A 21716-nucleotide genomic window follows, 5' to 3' on the forward strand; every position below is an offset into this window, starting at 1 on the left:
TGTGATCCTTGTGTGTTGTGTTTTCACAGTTAATTTCATTTTGTCTCTTTTTTTTTTTTTTTTCCCTCAACAACATTTGCATGTAATGCAGTTGATAGAAGTCAAACGAGTGCAGTTGACCTGATTCAAGTCGTGTTAATACACACAAGCATGTATACATATATATATATGTATACATGCTTGTATCATATGTGATCATAGCTACATTTTACAGTTGGCGAAATTTAATTAATATTTGGGAGGAAAGAAGTTCTGGGAAGGGGGAGGAGGGGAAAGGTATGATCTCCTTTCGGTGAGCGTATGTAAAAAAGAGGAGAAAAAAAAAAAAAAAAAAAAAAAAAACCACAAATTCGCGACATATGTATAGGGTGCAGCTGATTGATCAGCACCAACCACACAATTTATGTCGCTCAAATCAAGGCGACACTTTTTCTACCTTTTTGTGGAAATCTTAAATGAATTTTAAAAAAAGTAAATTTATTAAAATCTTTTATCAACAGAAAAAAAAAAAAAAAAAAAAAAAAAAAGATCTGGGAGGGGGAATGTTTTTTGTTAACAGGCTTAAAAGAAAACCCTCAAAAAATAAAATCAGCCAAATCAACGAAACCTCGTTAGGGATACAACAAAAAAAAATTTCCTATGTGACACATAATGCAAAATGGTAATAAAAACTACACCCACGAGTATCCAACACGCATAGGGGACAAAAGTTCGTGCGTAGGAATGTGATATAATTAAAGATAAAAATGAAACAAAAAAGAATAAAATTACACAAAGTAGAAAAAATAAAGACATAACGTCCTAAAATCACGACACTATATATATATATATATACAACAAACATAAACGTGTAAACGGTGAAGACGAGAAAATGTGACTAAATGAGACACAAACGCCGGAATCGTGCATTTAAAAAGGGAAGAGAAATATACATGCATACAAACCGACATGCATACAAACGTACATCCATCCACACATCCACATGCACAGTATAACAAGTGGAGTGGGGTGAAGGCGCTTCAGGTTATGAGCTATTGTCGACACTCTTTAGGATGAGATCCTTTGACATTAAGTTGGCCAATCCTTCGATGTTATTGTTCCCCTTCAAAAAAAAAAAAAAAATAAAATAAACAATTAAATAGTTGACGAACTAATTAAATAGTTGACGAACTAATTAAATAGTTGATGAACCAATAAAATAGATGACGAACTAATTAAATAGATGACGAACTAATTAAATAGATGACGAACCAATAAAATAGATGACGAACCAATAAAATAGATGACGAACTAATTAAATAGATGACGAACTAATTAAATAGATGACGAACTAATTAAATAGATGACGAACTAATTAAATAGATGACGAACTAATTAAATAGATGGACGAACTAATTAAATAGTTAAATATTATGTAATAACAAATTAAGCCCGTATGAACACGTTTCTTATTTGGTCTTGGGGTCGTGCGAGCTCTCTTCCCCTCACTCCATTAAATATGAACCTTATTTATATGGTATGCACATATGTGTGGTGCCTTTTCTTATTTCACCTTGGCTTCATCTTACCTGTACACCCAAGACTTCCTCATCCGTGTCGTCTCCATCCTCCTCTTCCTCGTACTCTCCTCCTTCCACTTCATTCTCCTCGTCTTCACATCTTATCGATTCAGTATCATCATCCATGCTTGAAAATATATCAACACTGTCTCCATTTTTTATCTGCTCCAAGATGTCCAAATTTTTCTTTGAGTTCTTCGGTTCATCGTGCTGTAAAAGAGAGTTTGGAGGTCATTCAAGGTGAAAGGGGTGCGTGTGTCGCATGAACGGGGCAAATATGTAAACGGGGCAATAAGTGAACGGGGCAATAAGTGAACGGGGCAAATATATAAACGGGGCAATAAGTGAACAAGACAAATGAATGAACCATGACCAATGAATAGGGCAGTGGAAAAGGGACAAGACGTGTGCACCACCCTTGGTAGAAAGATACACACATATGGGACGAGATTGGGTTGCACTCAAAGTGATTATATATCTTACGAATATGTTTTGTGAATGCCCATACCTGATTATTTGGAATTCCCTTCCTATCAGTTAAGTACTTCCTGTGAAAATTGTGTTCACTGAACATGGGGGAATTCGTGGGGATAAGATTTCCATCGGGATGTCCTCCTCCTCCTCCTCCCTCTCCTCCCCTTTTGTCAAACATTTGCTGGAAACTTGGATGAGCATTTTGCATGTCGAGTAAAACGGATTGATTGGCTAGCGAATTAAACAAGATGATATTTTGATTTTTTATTTTTTGAACATTGAGGCGTTTATTCGTAATTTTGTTCAGATAATTTTGTTGGTGCATAATATTTTTGATTAACATTTGATGATCAGAATTTGTTATGTCATATCTATTTTTTAGATTTTCTTGTAATTTCACAGCTCTATTTTTTTGTTTTCTCAGATAATGTATCATATTTTTTAAAATGATTAGATTTCTTTCATCTTTTTTCAAATCATTTTTTTCTTTATCAATTATGGAATTCAAACTTTTTCTCTTATAATCAATTGACTTAATTTCTTTTTCTTTTTTTATATACTCTTTGTTTATGTTAACATTTTCTATATTAATTTTGTTAATGTCTTCAATTAATTCTTTAATTTCTTTTTTAATGTTTCGAATGTTTTCTTTTTTATATTTTATATCTTTATATAAACATAGATTTATAAACTCTAAATTTCTTCTCTCTTCCTTCAGACACTGATATTTTTTTAGCTCACTTTCGTATACATACGCAAGACAGTTTACTTGCTTTTTCTTCTTATCAACATTTTTTTTTTTTTTTTTAATTTCTTCTTCTAATTTTCGATTAATTTCTTCAATCTTGTAAACATCCTTACTTTCAATGTTGTAATTTTTTAAATCAGAGTAGTTAAAATCAATCAATTTGGTGAAATATTTTTCACTTTGAGAATTTTTTCTCTTTCTTTCTTCTCCCTTTTCTTTTGAATTCACACTTTTCATCGATTCCGGGTTACTGTTACTTGCTCCTTCTTCTTCTCCATTTTTTTCCCTCTCTTCCTCATCTTCACCAAAAAATTTTTCCAAGTTCAATTTCTTACTGTTTTTTCCATTATCTACTTTTCCTTCTCTACCCCCCCCTGTCGTCGTCACCCTTTGCTTCTCCTTATTTCTCTTCTTCTCCATTTCTTTATGTTGGCCATTATGTTGTTCATTATGTTGTTCATTATGTTGTTCATTATGTTGTTCATTATGTTGGTCTTTATGTTGGTCTTTACGTTGGTCTTTATGTTGGTCTTTACGTTGGTCTTTATGTTGGTCTTTACGTTGGTCTTTACGTTGGTCTTTACGTTGGTCTTTACGTTGGTCTTTATCTTTGTCTTCTCTGCTCTTCCCTCCCTTTGGTTTACTAGTCTTGTCCTTAGCCCTTTTTTCTCCTTTTTCCTTTTTCTTTTTTTTATTTCTCCGCTTCACACCGTTTTCCATTTCGTCCATTTCGTCCGCTTCGTCTGCTTCGTCCGCTTCGTCTGCTTCGTCCGCTTCATCAGCTTCGTCCGCTTCATCAGCTTGGTCTCTCTTCTTTTCTCTTTTTTTTTTTTGTTCATGCTTTTTGCTTGACCCACTGCTGGTATTGTCATCTGAACTACGGTTATTACTACCGTAGCTTTTTTTCCCTGATTTTTTGATTAACTTTCTCTTCGAAGTGGGTTGATTTTGTTCTGTTACTTCATCATTGTCATAGTCATCCTCAGCTTCTTCTTCTCTTTCTCCATGTTCTCGCCTCTTCAAGAGTCTACTGTAGCTATGGAAATCGTTTTTAAAAAGGGATTTTTGTTCGCTTCCTTCTGAAGACATGTCCTTGTCCCTTTCCCTTTCTTTATCCTTTTTTTTTTTTTTTTTTTTTTCAGACTCATCTCCTCCTCCTCCTCCTCCCCTTTCGCTTTTATCATCTTGCTTAAAATCGAAAAAATCAAATTCCATGTTTAACTTTTCGTTTTTTTCATTGCTACTTTTTTCACTCTTTTTCTCATTTTCAGATTTCAGCAAATCTCCAAAAGACATCTTGAAAGTTTCCATTCTATCTTTTTCGTCCTCGATTTTCCTGAAGGTTATATCATCTTGACGTGGTGGAAAATGGGATAAACAAAAATGAATCAAAAAATTAATGGAAAAAATGATGAATCAGTAGGAATTGTAATGTTTTGTCGCTCGATTGGTTGATGCAATTTCGACTAGTTCCTTTTTCTTAGCCATTTTTTAGTGACCCCATTTGGTTGTCTCACTCGATTGATATATATTTATATATATATATATATGTATATATATATATATATATTTTTTTTTTTTTTTTTTTTTGAGTCCTTACCATCCATTATGGCCTTCCTATCTAACTTGATCGAGTGAAGCAAATCGGCAGGAATAGCGAGTGGGATGTTAATTTCCCTCTCCTTCCTCACTTCGACAATTTTGTTCATAACACAGAATTGTTCAAAGTTGAGAAATCCATCATTATCCATATCCGAAATACTCCAAATTTGCATGAGTTCACAGATAGACAGGTTAGAAGTGTTTAGGTAATATTCGCGAATAACACTTCCTTCAATTTTTTCTTCATTATTCATATCTAGGGTCTTAAAAATTCGTTTATAATCTTCTCTTTCTCTCAAGCTTATCTTCCATTCGACGTTCCCTTCCATGTTAGAAATGTCTGAAAATGATTTGTGTCTAATGATGTCGAAGCTCGGCAAGCACGGAGGTTCTGCCAGATGGGGCGAAAAAAATAAAAAATAATAAATAATAACAATGATAACAAGAAGAATAGCAATGATATTAAGAAAAATAGCAATGATATTAAGAAAAATAGCAATGATATTAAGAAAAATAGCAATGATATTAAGAAAAATAGCAATGATATTAAGAAAAATAGCAATGATAATAACAGTAATAACGATAAAGAAAAGGGCGATATATCACACAATATGTTAAAAACGTAAAAAAAAACAGACAATCCAACATGTAAAAAAAAAAAAAAAAATTGCTGCCTCTAGATCAATAATGCAATTTCGACAACTTGGTCAACACATATTGTATTGTATTGCAATGTAAGCTATAAGATGATGGTAGTGCATGGGGGATACGACGTGCATAAAAATTGGAATTCTTTCTTTGTTTTCTCTGTTTTTTTGCTTGTTGAATTTTCCGTTTTTTTTTTCTTCTTTTTTCTTATCGGATTGTCTGTTTTTTTTTTCTTCTTTTTTCTTATCGGATTGTCTGTTTTTTTTTTTTTTTTTTTTTTTTTTTTTTGTGTGCTTTCCACTTACGCATATTTATTATGTCAGGGCTCAATGTATTTCCATTCTGCGCATGGGCAACTAGCCGACAACAAATAAAAAAATCCTCCAAAGTCAGGTATCCTTTGTTTTCGACATCACTATATTCCCATATCTGCAAAAGGGAGAGGGGAGTATATATTGCACATGTATAGGTAAGAAAAAAAAATTAACAAAAGATAATAATTTTTTTTTTTTTTTTTTTTTTCCCCGCCCCCTTATTATGTGGAGTTCTAAATTGTTCATAAATGTGAATATAAAATTAATGGAAGCCAAAAATGTGGGTGTAAAAACTTGGGGAAGAGATAAACATGCTTAAAATACTGTTATGAAAGATTAGGTATGTAATCTCCTCCCCACGTTTAACTCCTCATCACATCTCCCTTTGGAATTATATGTCACGTAATTTCGTTTGGAAAGTATATTTTTACTTATTTATTATTATTTCGCTATTTATTTTGGCACTATTTTGTTATTTATTTGATTGCTATTTTATTTTTTCATTTTCTTTCTCTTTCTCTTTCTCTTTCTCTTTTACCGAATGCAAAACCGATATGGATAATCCAGAATTCTGGAGGAAGGTCGAAGCTGTCTTATTATCAATGAAGTGACTATCAAATTTGTCGTTCAGGCTGTGCACAGAAAAAAAAAAAAAAAAAAAAAGAAATGCAAAAACGAATGAAGGGGTGATGAAACAATGTGTGTATAGACATATAAATATATATGTATAAAAAGATGTCATGCATATACACGTAAATATATGCATCAATTTGTGCACACTTTCTCTACACCACCATTGTGCCTTTTCTACATTTTCTGTACATTCCTGTGTGCATGGAAAAGAGCCACAGTTGCTAGATATTTTATTTTATTTTTTTTTTTTTTTCTATCGTTCTTTCTTTCCTTACTTGAACAAATTAACATAGTATAAATATTCCTCTGATGACAAGGTAATTCTATCTGTTGACCAAGCATTGTCAGTAATGTGTAAAGGGTTGCTTAGGGAGAGTTTTCTCATATCTCCAAATGAAGTGTTATTCATTGCATTTCTTTTATAATTTGCATAACCTTTCATCATCTGTATTCCGTAAAATTAGTACAACTATAAAAAGGCAGGTGTAATATGTACATGTATGCATGTATGTAGGTAGGTATGCACATGGGGATCATTACTAATGAAATGGTGCACATAATATCAATCGAAACAACAACAACAAAAAAAAAAAAAAAAAAAAAAAAAAAAAAAAAAAAAAAAAAAAAAAAAAAAAAAAAAAGCATTCAAAAATGTCAATCCGAATAATTTCTGATCATATACAACTCCTGAATTTTTGAAAATTGTACACTGTCTATGTCCCTTTTATGCATTAGTAAAACATGTAAATTTACTTGTTAATGATCTTGACACAACTTTTTCTTTTTTTTTTTTTTAAACATAGATAAAAGTATTTATACTAATGCATGTAGACGAACAAAATGAAAACTTTGCTAAATCTAAATAGGTGACAAAATGAGTAAAGGAGTTAAGAAGGAAAAAAATATGAAGAATTCACAATTAAGTAAAGGGGTAAAAAAAAAAATAAAATAATAAACTCGGTAAAAATGTGTTCATCCCTTTTTGACATTTAGGAAAACGTCACAAAGTGGTGAAGCGCATAAATCAGTGAAGTCTCATATGCATGCACAAGAAAAAAAAAAAAAAAAAAAAAAAAAAAAAAAAAAAAAAAAAAAAAAAAAAAAAAAAAAAAAAAAAAAAAAAAAAAAAAAAAAAAAAACAGAAAGAAAGAATGAAAGAATGAAAGAAATAAAGAAGGGAAATGAAAAAGAAAGAAACGACAGACGTGGGAGACACAATGGACGAGTGTACAAATCATTAACTACGAACACTTGTTCTATATTTATTCGCAACTTGTGAGTGTTTGTATTTATGTTTGTACATGTGTGCGTTTTATTTTTTTTATTTTTTTTTATTAGAATTACATTCGGTCGATTTGAAAATTGATAAATGGGGAATTTAATCGCTTCTTCCGCTTGTGGTGTTAAATCAACAACTCGATGCAACAACAGAAGTAGAATTTTTTTTTTCCGAAATGCAAATAAAAAATTTTCCAATTTTGTTATACTGGATTGTCCAAAAAAAAAAAGAAAAAAAAAGAAAAAAAAGGAAGAAAAAAAAAGAAGAAATAAGAGGAAGAAAAAAAAAGAAGAAATAAGAGGAAGAAAAAAAAGGAAGAAAAAAAAAGGAAGAAAAAAAAAGGAAGAAAAAAAAAGGAAGAAAAAAAAAGGAAGAAAAAAAACGTTGTTGATGTAATGAAAACGTTTGTATAGAATAAAATATACGCGCAAAAAAAAAATGAAAAAAAAAAAAAAAACACGCTTCTCTTCTTTCTCTACTAGATTGTTGCATACATGCATGTATGTTTGTATGTGCATATGTGTGTACGTGTATATATATATATACATATATATATTATGTTACACGTGCATACAACTGTGCATATATCTACGTTCCCGTAACAGGTGAAATCATGGCCCATGAGATGCACATAAGTGAGGAATCATCACTCCCCTGAATAACTCAAGTTGTTTCGTTTCCTTCTTTTGTTTCTTCCATGCTATAACCCAGTTGCACCACATAAAAATGTAGAGTCAAATGAGGGCGCAGAATGGAAAAGGAAAGAAAAAAATGTAGAAACGAGAGGAAAATAAAAAAAAAAAAAAAAAAAAAATGAAATACGGTAAATTTAATGAATTTTAAAAAAATTGCGTTATGAGGAACAAGGGTGCAATGCAAAAGGATTGCGTCACTCTCACTACAAACTCTACGATCTCTTCACGTGTGAGTAAAATTTGACCCTTAATTTAAGGATTGGTGAATTACAAACTTATGTAGTAAGAATGTGGATGGGTATTCATGCGCTTGTGTATAATCTGTACTTATTTTTCCCACCTTTTCGTGTGAAAAAAAAAAAAAAAAAAAAAAAAACGAAAAAGGCACTATAGAGTGGGTCCCCAATTGAATCAATGCAATTCATTTTATTGGGTTAAAAGAAAAACATAAATCTGTTATTAATTTTAAAGTAAAAATAAAAGAATATAAAGTGAAATAAAACTAAAAACAGGCGAAAAAAAAAAAAAAAACAGTAAAGCACATAAGCAAAAACATAATGATATGCTGCTTCTAGATGTAGATGCAAGAGTCAACTACATACACTTGTGTTATTGTCATATTCGGGTATGATAGACACAATGTCCCAGTGCACGGATATACATGTATAGGTTAAGGGAAGTGTACTTACAGACATGCGTGCGTAAAAGACACAAGAATAGGGGAGAGAAATAAAATCAACTTGCGCAAAAAAAAAAAAAAAAAAAAAAAAAACACGAGAAAACATATGCTATATGTTATCGTATGATATTTTTTATTCTAACGAAAAATAAGTATGCAAAAAAAAAGAAAAAATGGAATAAAAGAAAATGGAAAAAAGGTTTCAGAAGTGTTATGTGAGAAAAAAAAAAATTTTGAAAGGCCAGGATACATTAAATGCATAAAAAGCCAAATTAAATTTTTATTCAGTTTGTTTTTCTATTTATTCCAATCTATTTCTTCAGTTTTGCGCGAAGGCAAAATACAAAGAGTTATTTATTTAATTTATCACTTGTTTATTTATTAGATTTATTAGAGATTTATTAATGATTTATTAATGATTTATTAATGATTCATGAATGATTTATCAATGATTTATTTATATGATTTACTAACATATTTGATTGATTTATTTTTATCTATGTCCCTCTCACTGTAAATTTTAAATGAGGACGAGGGAAATAAAAATGGCATATGTACTAGATATGTAAAAACAGGAAGAAATTTTTTTGAGTCTCGGAAAATTTGCTTTCGGGGTTTCGGCTCTAGGAAGCATTATTTAAATGATTATTCATGAATTTATGCCTACTTTTTTTTTTTTTTTTTTTTTTTTTAAGTGCCCAAAATACAGGTTAGTTTTTTGAATGGCACTTTTGCTTACATGTTAAATGTATATCTAAAATAATTTTACAAGCATTATTTTATATTCATATATATATATATATATATTCAATATATTCATGTTTATGTATGTATTGAATATATATCTCAAGTACTGTCACATCATATGTTTATTCGCCATCCGTACCCATTTGCCACATGAAAAAGAAATCGTCTTACCAGTTTTTCTCGCCTTAATGTTAGGTAAACAAGAAAGAAGAAGAAATATATATATATCTCCCTTTTTTTTTTTTTCTGTTTTTTTTATCATATCAATATAACATTTTTAACATGCTGGAAGATTAAAGCGATTATTGATAAAGTGGTAGGTATCGAATATTACAAAGACATTTTTTTTTTTTTTCCTATTTTTTTAAAAAAATATGAGGAAGTGAAAAAAAAAAAAAAAAAAAAAAAAGTAAAAAAAAGGCATTATATGAATTTAAATAGCAAAAGGGGTAAGAAGAGGCGAGTTAAAAAAAAAAAAAAAAAAAAAAAAGACCAATTTTTATGTACTTATTAAATCAATAGAAAAATTATTCTTTTAGCAGACCTTACAACATTATTTCTTCAGTTCCACTTAATATTCCATTTTTACCCCAAAATAGTGGACAAAAAGAAGAAAAAAAAAAAAAATAATAAATAAATATATTAATGTTAAAGCTTTAAAATGGTAAATTTTATCGAATGGGTAGACATCTGATCTTGTTTTTCTGAGAGAGAATTATTTTGTACCTTTTCCCATCTCTACATTTGAAGAAAGGACCAAAAGGATGATAAAAAAAAAAAAAAAATATATACACACATGCATTATACACATCCAAATTGCTAAATTTATCTCCAAATCAATGTTTCAGTAAAAAAAGAAAAGAATGAAAGAAAGAAACAAATATATTTAAAACAATTCCAATATGGTTGTAATACCTATGTTTCAATTAGGCATGAAATAAATTCATGAGAATTGTTTTATTTGTAATCCCATTTTTTCTATCTTTCCCTTTTGTATTATCTCACACGGATAAAAAATGTATTTTAAAAAAATGAGGTAAAAGAGGAAAATCATAAAAGGGTTCAAAAAAAAAAAAAAAAAAATGCAACAAAATGTCAATAAAGACCGAACAATTTTTTTTTTTTTTTTATTACGCATTTTAAATCCGTCCTTATATCTCTTCATTGGCTTATTATGTACATTTTTCCAAGTTTTAAAAAAAAAAAAAAAAAAGAAGACATGCTTCATAAATGAGCATTTTTATTTACTCCCCGATTTGATTACTCCAAAAATTATTTATTTTTTATGAACATATAATGACAAAAAAAAAAAAAAAAAAAATATATATATATATATATATATATATATATATATATATATATATTTATTTCAAACAAGTTTAAATTTTTTTAGTAACAAAACATTTGCGTTGTATTTCAAAAAGGGCGATATGAATATGAGAAAAGGTTCTTGTGAAAAACTCCATGATTATTTTTTGTCTAGACTAGTTTAGTCCATATGTGAACAAATAAAAAGCTGTCCTATGTGTGTTTCTTATTATTCCACGAAAATATGGAAATTGTGCGGGAAAGTAAAATGTGGAAAATAGGAAAAATTTGCACTGCAGCTCGTCCATTGTAATTGCTGCTCGTCCATTGTAATTGCTGCTCGTCCATTGTAATTGCTGCTCGTCCATTGTAATTGCTGCTCGTCCATTGTAATTGCTGCTCATCCATTGTAATTGCTGCTACCCATTGTAATTGCTGCTACCCATTGTAATTGCTGCTACCCATTGTAATTGCTGCTACCCATTGTAATTGCTGCTACCCATTGTAACTGCTTCACACACACACGCACTGATTTTAAAGCAAAAGGTTCTGTCACCTCGCAGCAAAATAAAAGCAAAGAAAAAAAAAAAAAAAAAAATTTCGACCTTATCATTAATTTTTAAGCGGTTTCCAATTTACTCCATAAATTTCGTGAGTTAAAAAAACAAACAAAAAAAAAATTGTTTATCACACGGAAGAGTAAGTAAAAAGGGGATCAAACTAATCCATATTAAGATGTTCCAAGCGGGACTCTTATAAATTTATTATCCCTTTTTTTGAGCATAATAAAAAAAAAAAAAAAAAAAAAAAAAAAAAAAAAAATGAAAAAAAAAAAAAAAAAAAAAAAAATTTAAAAAAAAACACAAAAAAGAGATTTATTTAAAAAAAAAAAAAAAAAAAAAAAAAAAAAAAAAACCCCAAAAGGGAAAAAAAAAAAAAAAAAAAGATTTTGAACAAAAAAAAAAAAAAAAAAAAAAAAAAAAAAAAAATACACATTGGTAAAAAAGCTCTTCAAAGATCACTCTTTTGAAAATAACCCCAGTTATGGTGTTTTATTTACAACACAAGCAAAAAAGAAAAAATAAAATAACTCCCCAAATGGGCACAAGAATAGAAACAAGTGTTTCTATAAAAATAATAAAAAAAAAAAAAAAAAAAGTGTTGAAGTTTTAACACCCCTGGGTTTGAAAAGTACTAAGAAAGTGGACACACAGGAAAAAAAAAAAAAAAAAAAAAAAAAAAAAACTGCTCACTAGTGAAAACTATAAGAAAGAGGATGAAAAAAAGGTCCGAATTAATAGGAAGATTACATGAAAATAAATCAGCACCTATATACATGAGGTTGGGTCTTAAGTGGAAGGATCGACAACCATGAGCCAAGTGTAAGTATAACTGGGTACAGAATATTTTTCATGAAGGGGAATGAAGGTCATGCGTAGAAAAAAAAAAAAAAAAAAAAAAGATAGAAAGATTGGCAAGTAGATAGTAAGATAGAAAGATTGGCAAGTAGATAGTAAGATAGAAAGATTGGCAAGTAGATAGTAAGATAGAAAGATTGGCAAGTAGATAGTAAGATAGAAAGATTGGCAAGTAGATAGGAAGATAGAAAGATTGGCAAGTAGATAGTAAGATAGAAAGATTGGCAAGTAGATAGTAAGATAGAAAGATTGGCAAGTAGATAGTAAGATAGAAAGATTGGCAAGTAGATAGTAAAATAGAAAGAGTGGCAGGTAGATAGTAAGATAGAGAGGTGCTAGCCGAAGCAGACTTGCATGATCGGCACAAGTGACGTTTAGTACTACTGTTCATCCCTGCCTGTCGCAAGAAGCAATGGAGGTTAGGTTCAAAAATATGCTGAACAAAGTGCTTAAAAAGGTTGGAAATATTTTCTGCACACACACAGACAAAACACTGTTTTCACACTTCAGACAAACGTTGCACAAATTTGATCAGGTAGAAAGCACCAGAAAAAGTACACAACATTTATACTTGTCCCCGAGATGTATAGGGGCTATTGGGTGGTGCGCACTCCCCCGTGATCATGCCGAGCACGCGATTAAACCTCCTTACAGAATGCACCACGAATGTTGTCGTGACAAGCAGTACAGTAATCATCACAATGATCGACGTGACAGAAAGAAGAAGGGCATTGTGAGGAACCCTTTGCAAAATTATTTCACATTGAACGAAAAATTGTTTATCACTGCAGTGGTCGTGTATGGTTTGTACGAATTTTTTAACAGATCTGAAAAAAATGGTCTAAAAAAGATAAAAAAAAAAAAAAAAAAAAATTTTTCTTTTTTGCCTGACATGAGGAATGAAACTGTTAGCTGTTGCGGAATTATGGCATACTTAGGTGACAGAGATGCTTCTAAAGTTCTAATTGATGGAATAGAAGTGTTGCAAAATAGAGGATACGACTCATGTGGGATGTCCACAATTAGTCGAACAAATAACACATTGAAAACAACAAAATATGCGAGCAATTCTACATGTGATGCAATTGAGAAATTAAGAGGAAATTACCTGAATAGACATAAAAATGATAATATAGGTATTGCACACACAAGATGGGCTACACATGGTTGTAAAGCAGATGAAAATGCACATCCACATATGGATTACAATGAAAGGATCAGTATTGTGCACAATGGAATTATTGAAAATTATCGAGAGTTAAAAACCTTTCTATTAAATAAAAATATCCCATTCAAATCAAATACAGACACAGAAGTGGTAGCGAATTTAATAGGTTATTTTCTAGATCAGAAAGAAAATTTTCAGAATGCGGTTCTTTCAGCAATTAGACAATTAGAAGGCACATGGAGTTTTTGCATAATACATAAGGATTATCCAGAAGAAATGATATTAGCAGCTAACGGATCTCCATTGCATATTGGTTTTAAAGATAATGAAATTTTTGTTGCATCAGAACATGCAGCACTTTTTATGTTTACAAATGAGTGTATATCTTTGAAAAATGGGGAAATTTTATGCATCAATAAAGACAAATTAAATGATTTGAAAATGTTAGAAAGGGTTGAAAGTATACCTGAAGTTGTGATTCAGAAGACACCTAACCCATTTCCACATTGGACGCTTAAAGAAATCCATGAACAATCAATTACTCTATCGAAAGCATTAAATAATGGAGGAAGGTTTAGTATTCTTAACAATGGAGTAAAGTTAGGTGGTTTAGATCCATATGTAGAAGAATTATCAAATATTGAAAATTTAATTTTAATTGGATGTGGTACATCATACTATGCTGCATTATTTGCAAAATATATTATGAATTATTTAGGTTGTTTTAACACTGTACAAGTCATGGATCCATGTGATTTTAATGTATCTGTAATTCCAAAAGAAAAAGAAGGGGTTATTTTTATTTCTCAAAGTGGAGAAACTAGAGATATTATAAAAGCTTGTAAATTAGCTAATGATTTAAATTTAAAAAAATTATCTGTTATCAATTCAGTTGGTTCTACTATTGCAAATATGACAGGTCGTGGTGTTTATTTAAATGCTGGGAGAGAGGTTGGAGTTGCATCCACCAAATGTTTTACATCAGAAGTATCCGTCTTAGCATTAATAGCAATCTGGTTCTTTCAAAATAAAAAAGAAACATACAATTCATCAAGTAGTAAAATTAGTTCATTAATAAATTCTTTACACAGATTACCTCTATATGCAGGTACAACTGTCAAATCATGTGAACAAAAATGCAAATATCTCGCCAATAAATTTGAAAACACAAAATCTATTCTTATTATTGGAAATGGACTAAGCTATCCTATAGCTCTTGAAGGAGCTCTAAAAATTAAAGAACTAACTTATATACACTGTGAAGGTTTTACTGGTACTTCACTTAAACATGGCCCATATGCTTTACTTGGGAGTGAAGAATCTATACCTGTTATTATGCTTATTTTTAATGATAATTCCAAGAATATTATGATAAATACAGCAGAACAAATAAAATCCAGAGGTGCTAATATCATTTGTATCACGGACGATGAATCTCTTTGCAAACACTTTGCAGATCACATTATTTTGATCCCGAACAATGGACTCTTGACACCTCTCTTGGCAGTCATACCTTTGCAGCTCATGGCTTACTACACAGCCCTCACCAAGGGAAACAACCCCGATCGCCCTCGATGCCTTGCCAAGACTGTCACTGTGTAGGGGTGCGGCTAGATGGGGTTCTAGATGGGGTTCTAGATGTGGTACTAGATGGGGTACTAGATGGGGTGTTAGGTACGGTACGGCTAGATGCGATATGGCTAGATGCGGTATGGCTAGATGCGATACTGCTAGATGCGACTCAACTAGATGTGCCTCTTCTTCTGCCCTTCTGCTTGATTAATTTTTTTTTTTTTATTCTTTGCACCTGGTTTCTCCCTTTTTTAAGTATTTCTACCCAAGAAAACACCTGTGCTATATCCAGCTCTTTTTCCCCAATGTGCATGCACACAATTACATGCAATCGGCCTTTTCCTGTTTTAACATTTTTCTGCTGTAACATCTCATGACTTTACCCGCCCACCGCATACATGTATACTAACTCATTTTTATTGATTAATACCGGTCCGTCTTCCTCATGCATAATGGGGTTTCTGCGAGGGTGCTTGAATACAAGCGATCGACTAGGAATAGCTTTGTCCAGAGGAGTGTAACGTGTGTCATCAGATGGTCGCTCCACCATCACGATGTCACCGCTTCTACCCTAGAGGACCGCACGAATCAAACGAAGAGACGAGAGTGTCAGCAGAGCAGAAGCATCTTTGTAAATATTAACATCGTAGACATATCCCCATTTGAGAAACTGATAAATGTAATCCAAGTTAGAGTATCGATAAGCTTCCTTATAATCCATGTGTCCATTTAAAAAAAGGTAAGTAAAGACAAATGAGTTTAAAATTTGTGTGCATTTGTAAAAGAGAAAAAGTTCTGAATTGTTCATATTTTTTATTATATTTTTGATTTTTTTCTGAACATGGTAATCTTGTTCAGGTGTTTCGAAATGTTTTGCTTTTATCAATTTAACATTATGCATATCTTCAAAGAGGTGAATATATTTGTTGTAAACATTATTTTCTTCTTCACGTAAATTTAAGATCTTATAATTTTCTATATAATTTAAGCTCATTGGAAGATCAATTTTTTCTGTTAAATCTTCTTTTTTCACCTTGTCTAAACTGTTCATCAAATCTCCAGTATGGTAAAAAATTAAATCATTCTTAAAATTTTCATAAAGTTTATTTTCTATAAGATCTCTTTGCATTTCATGCGGCTTCATTGTTCCTTCCTTTCTTTGAATTTTCTCCTTATTCTCATAACAATGCTCTTCTACCACCTCCACTCCAACATTGTCATATTTACATCTGTTTACTGCATGCGTATCATTCAATTGAGTCTCCTTTAAAAAAATTTTCTTTTCCATTGGAGAGTATTCTTCAAATGCTACTTCTTCACAAGCATGAACTAAATTCACAAAATCGATCATGTTATTTGATGACAGGGTTATGGGCATTTTGCGTAAGTTCATTTTTTCCTTATTCCTTAGTATCTCAAGTTTTATTAGAAAGCATAAATCAAAACTGTAAAACGAGAAGACATTTTTTCTCTTGGTTAACAAAATTAAATCATCGATGAATATTTCTACTTTCTTTGTGCATGCATTTTTCTTCAAATGGATCTTTTCTAAGTTAGCAAACCTTTTTAGGTTTTGTTTATCATCGTTCAGACAAATGTGCCCGCAATTGGGCCTCCCCTCAGTGCTGCTCCTGCATCTTTTGAAAACATGAAATGGATTCCTGCCTCTTTTTAAAATTATTTTCATGCTGTGTGATGATGAATGGCTCTCAAGGGGAACGGCAGCTGTAGCACGCGAGCACAGTCCTTGGGAAATCTCGCATGTCTCTCTCTACCCCTATATATATATATATATGTTTGTGTGTGTGTGTATCTGGGTCCGGGTGACGTAAGCAAAGAAAGCAATCTCCCTAGATGCAGATTCGGACGACGATTCGGACGCAAATTCGGGCCCAGATTCGGGCCCAGATTCAGATGGGGGTGAAGGTACGGCTTCCCTTGAGGAAGGACATCAAGCGGTCAAAGGGAAGCCACAGCTAAATGTGTTGTTGTAGGATGTGGAAAAAGAATAATGTATAACATGTGAGATAAATGTTATTGCAGGGAGTAAGCAAATACTTCGATTCATGTTTTTCAGCTAATGTACGGGGACACCTCTTTTCTTCACTTATAAATTGTGAACATAGCCATATGGGAGAAAAAACATAAATGATTGCAAAGAAAATGCACTAACTTGAGAAGAGAAAGAGAATCTTTCATTGGAAATGTGTTATTATTAATTGCCTTTATTTCACCTCATTTTATATTTTTATCTATATTTTTTTATCTTAATTTTTTTATCTTAATTTTTTTATCTTAATTTTTTTATCTTAATTTTTTTATCTTAATTTTTTTATCTTAATTTTTTTATCATTATTTTTTTATCATTATTTTTTTATCATTATTTTTTTATCATTATTTTTTTATCATTATTTTTTTATTTTATTTATTTTTTTTTTCCCCCCCACCCAATGGAGTACTGCATGGAGCATGAGGCGATATAAAATACATTCCACATGGACTAACTTGGAGGAGTAAAACAAATTGCAAATTGAACAACTGACTCGTGCAGATGTATAAACCACACGAAATTTGTATAATTCTTGTCGTGTTGTTGAAAATGAAAAGAAATGAAAAAATATATCGCACAAAACACGTACGGTGCTCGTAGAACTTGCATAGTGAGCGAAATGTAAAATGTTGTAACATGTCATGGCGGGTGGGATGAGCATGTGGACGAAGCCATGAAAACAAGTGCATGCCTCTGTAAGGCAGAATCTAATGTTGTAAAAAAAAATGAACCCTCTTCCAAGGTAATTAGGAAATGATATGAAAAAGAAAATAAGAAGGAAAGAGGGGGGGGGGAAGAAAAAATGAACGAAAAAAAGGGAGAACGTGCTGGAAACAAAAAGAAAAAAAAGAAAAAAAAGAAAAAAAGAAAAAAAAGAAAAAAAAGAAAAAAAGGAAAAAAAAGAAAAAAAAGAAAAAAAAGAAAAAAAAGAAAAAAAAAGATATACATACACGCACATTTACACATTTACACATTTACATATTTACACATTTACACATTTACACATTTACACATTTACACATTTACATATTTACACATTTACATATTTACACATTTACACATTTACACATTTACACATTTACACGTTTACACGTTTACACGTTTACACATTTTTGCGTAACAAAAAGGGCCCTGGGCGTATGTCATTACCACAGCGGGGTGGAGGCTTCTTGAAAAGGAGGTTGTGGTGCACGGTTAAATGAAAAATATGTCTGAGCGTTGGATCTTTGTTTGGAAGAATCGTGTTTATCTCGCCTTTGCAACATAATCATAAAAAGTTGCATGTGCTTTATTCGCCTTATCTTATGGCACTATGCCAAAGTGTGTCTCAAAAAACTCCAGTTTGCTTCAACATCTGGAGGAGGTACATGCTCTTATTGTCGTTTTTCTTTTGGCATTGTTCATATGTGTTCTGGTACCCTTTTTTCAATGCATCCACGAGGATTTTGCGTACGTTTTCATTTTTTAAGGATTGCAAAATGAAATTTTTTAAATTTTCATCATTTAACTTTTGCACCTTGTTTAGCAGATATATTATATCGACATCTTTTTCTTCTTTTATTGCCTCTGATATACTGTCCAATTTATTCTTTGCACCAGTTCCTTCCTTTTCTTCTTCACTGAGGTTGTTCGGTTCCTTGGTTTTAAAACCTATAACACTTTTTTTTTTTTTTTTCCTGAAAATATTTTCTCCTATATTACCAAATCCGAACAAGTTGTTTAACTCAGAGAAGAGGTCTCCTCCCCCATTATCACCACTCTCATCTCTTCCATCATTCTCATCACTTCCATCACTTTCATAACTTTCATCAGTTCCATCACCATCTCGTATGTTGCGATAATTTTGGCTTCGATTACTATCTCCAAAGAAGTTTTTAAAAATTCCTGAGAATAGCGAGTTGGGGAAAATATCATCCATTTTGTCGAAATTGCCATATTGGTCATTTCCATATTCATCACCCTCCTCACTACTACTACTACTTCCATTATTGTCATTCTCACCATCTTGGTCTAATCCATTCCGTCTAATGATAATTTGTGTATGAACATTATTACCATCATTTGTGAATCTCCTTACGATGATATTTTTCCTTCTTTTATTTCTTCCTTCTTTATTAAAATTATTTTGCTGGTGGTTATTGTATACCCTTGATTCAGCCACTTTTTTTATTATCTCATTTTCATTTTCAATATTGTTAACATTTATACGTTTGGAAGATAGTTCTTTTTTAAAATCATTTAAAATTTCGAAACTGTATTCTGGATGTGCATTGTATAATTCTAGCAAATGGTTGTATTCTTCATCCACTGCCTTTTCACTTTTTCTATTTACATTCCACGATTTGAATCTGTGTAAGGAATACTGCTTATTTTCAATTTCATATTTAACATATTTTTCTAAAATTTCAGATGCCTTTTCATACTCATTTGTAATATTCTCCTTATCATTTTCACCACGCTTTTTGCTACTACTACTTCCTGCTCCTCCTCCTCCGATCGTGTTATAATAATTATTTTTCAAAATGTTTACTATTTTATTTAACATATTCTGCTTTTCCTCAGAATTTAATTTCTTAAAAAAGTTAGTTATCTCTTTGTATCTTTCATCAAATTCTTTTCCTCTTCCATCAGATGCATTTTTTGATAGATATTCTGAACCGTACAGAATTTTTATAGCATATTTCTTTATTACATCATTTGTGCTTTTACAATCATGCATGCTTATATTTTCCTTTTCCAATTCTTTTGACATTTTTAAAAAACTTAATTCTTTATTTTTTAGCTGTTCGTATATTTCTGAACATTTCTCATTCACTTTGAATTCATCAATAGGAGAATTGTTCCTATCATTCTCCTGTTTCTCTGAACTTTTTATATATCTTTTATCACGTTGGTCAGAAAAAGACAAATCAGATGATTTCCAGTGTACATAAAGCACACTGTTCTTCAGATCAAATAGGAACTTTTTATTTAGGAAAAAATCTAAACCTAATAAAACCACATTAGAATCCAAATAAGAAATTTTATTTTCACTAGTGTATATTTCATTCATCTGAAGCGGTGTTAGTAGTAACTTATTTTCCTTCGACACGATATGAAAACGATTCATTTTTTTCAACTTATTTACTTTAAATTTCTCATTTAATATGTTCTCAATAATGACACCATCTCCATTTGGATCTTCCTTTTCAAGTTTCATATCACTATTAACAACCAACGTCTTAGAAGTGCCTGAGTCTAGAAGCCCTTTGTACAGGTGGTTATTTACATCTATATGAAAATATTTAATGTGATTACTATAGTTATGTAGTTCAATTTTTTCATAAAGATCTTTATTTTTCCACATTTCTAATCGATTCATCGCACGATGGTAATCATCACTATTGTCACCAAGATGTATTATCATATTGATAGTATCAAAAAGAAATGTTTCAAATTTTGAAAAAAAATCAAAACCTAATATTCCATCAAAATGTTTATCTAACCCTTCATCTTTCATAACATAAAAATGAAAAGTATTATTTTTCTTTAAACTACCCTTTGCCTTTATCAATTTGTCTACTTCAATTTTACTTCTGTTGAGATATATTTCTTCGTGTGTCTTATGGATATCTTCTTTATCGAACCATAAACAAAGGGAGAGCAGCCCTTGTCCTTTTACACCACTCTTTCCATTGCTACTTCTGTCAAAAAAATCTTCCTTCTTGTCAAACATGAAGCTGTTGTCACTGCATAGGTCTACTATAAAATTTTTCTCTTCATTGTTCATCAAAAGATTGGTACATAAAAACTCGTGGCCATTGCTGTTCTTGAACTTGTTAATTTTCATTTCATTTTTATGCACACCCTGTTCCTTTTCTTCTTCTTTTCTATTCATAAACAGTTCTTCCTTCCTATGCGATAAGTCCCTCTCAACATTCCGTTTTATAAACAGATTTTTTCTGTCACATCTTAGTCTATTCTCTAACACATTCTTATTATTGATAAAAAACTGCCTTACATTTGAGTTAGGACTAAAAGATCGAGCATTTCTTGAACTGTCACTATTATCATATGTGTGTATTATGTTCTTTGTGCTGTTTCTTAATTTTAGAGTATCATAAAAATCGCATAATAAAAAGAACAACATGACCCAAGCAAAAACTGAAGGCATCTTTTTCTTCGTTCAGTTTTTGATCATTCAGTTTTTCCTCGTACGTTCGTTCGTTATGTTTTTTTTTTTTTTTTTTTTTTTTTTTTTTTTGGCTAGCCATATAGGACAAAATTTAATTTTCCATTAAAACATGTTTTCTACCTCTCCTACACAATGTGGTGTAATGTGAGAACTTATTATGTATGACTGAACACACATGTGTTGTTATGTATCCTCCCTTAAATGATTATTCATTCGCCTTCTTAGGTAAAATCTAATACTTGTGATTGGGTGGAAAAGCTTGTATTCAAACGTAATGAAGCATAACCCAATCGAGATGAAGAGAAAATGTAAACATATAAGAGAACATACCAGATATCTCACATTCGACAACATGTGGATCTCTCACTAAAGTTAAGAAATAAACTAGGTCATCTCTTGTTATCCCTTGCGTGAATTTTTTTTTTTTTTTTTTTCTTTTTTTTCAAAGGCTTTGTTTTGCATACTTTTCCTTATTTAACAATATGGAAAGTGGATACTTATATGTATACAAAAAAAAAAAGAAAAAAAAAAAAAAATCAAATATTCATTTGGTTACATATAGCTATACTTTATAATTAATACCATTATATGTGACCAAACTTTTACTGACAAAAAGAAAAAAATCTTGTGAATGTATATAACGCGATG

General features: G+C 31.0%; 4 protein-coding genes across 4 annotated transcripts; 1 reads left to right on the forward strand and 3 right to left on the reverse strand.

Moving 5' to 3' along the window:
- Window positions 1-1024: 1024 nt before the first annotated feature.
- PGO_060960 (hypothetical protein, conserved) lies at window positions 1025-6420 on the reverse strand (the record flags this gene model as incomplete). Its single annotated transcript, XM_028686740.1, has 7 exons — window positions 1025-1102; window positions 1569-1769; window positions 2068-4133; window positions 4382-4774; window positions 5337-5460; window positions 5884-5977; window positions 6254-6420. 7 exons carry the CDS (start codon window positions 6418-6420, stop codon window positions 1025-1027), a joined length of 3123 nt encoding a protein of 1040 aa, XP_028542541.1.
- A 6096-nt stretch (window positions 6421-12516) lies between these two features.
- On the forward strand, window positions 12517-14874 carry PGO_060970 (glutamine--fructose-6-phosphate aminotransferase [isomerizing]; the record flags this gene model as incomplete). The annotated part of the gene is made up of 1 exon (XM_028686741.1): window positions 12517-14874. The coding sequence occupies one exon, from the start codon at window positions 12517-12519 to the stop codon at window positions 14872-14874; it is 2358 nt and encodes a 785-aa protein (XP_028542542.1).
- A 541-nt stretch (window positions 14875-15415) lies between these two features.
- PGO_060980 (hypothetical protein) lies at window positions 15416-16531 on the reverse strand (the record flags this gene model as incomplete). The annotated part of the gene is made up of 1 exon (XM_028686742.1): window positions 15416-16531. One exon carries the CDS (start codon window positions 16529-16531, stop codon window positions 15416-15418), a length of 1116 nt encoding a protein of 371 aa, XP_028542543.1.
- Window positions 16532-18221: 1690 nt separating this feature from the next.
- On the reverse strand, window positions 18222-21047 carry PGO_060990 (hypothetical protein, conserved; the record flags this gene model as incomplete). Its single annotated transcript, XM_028686743.1, has 1 exon — window positions 18222-21047. One exon carries the CDS (start codon window positions 21045-21047, stop codon window positions 18222-18224), a length of 2826 nt encoding a protein of 941 aa, XP_028542544.1.
- Window positions 21048-21716: the final 669 nt, after the last annotated feature.

The sequence above is a fragment of the Plasmodium gonderi genome (assembly GCF_002157705.1).
Source record: "Plasmodium gonderi DNA, contig: Chr06, whole genome shotgun sequence".
Lineage (NCBI taxonomy): Eukaryota > Apicomplexa > Aconoidasida > Haemosporida > Plasmodiidae > Plasmodium > Plasmodium gonderi.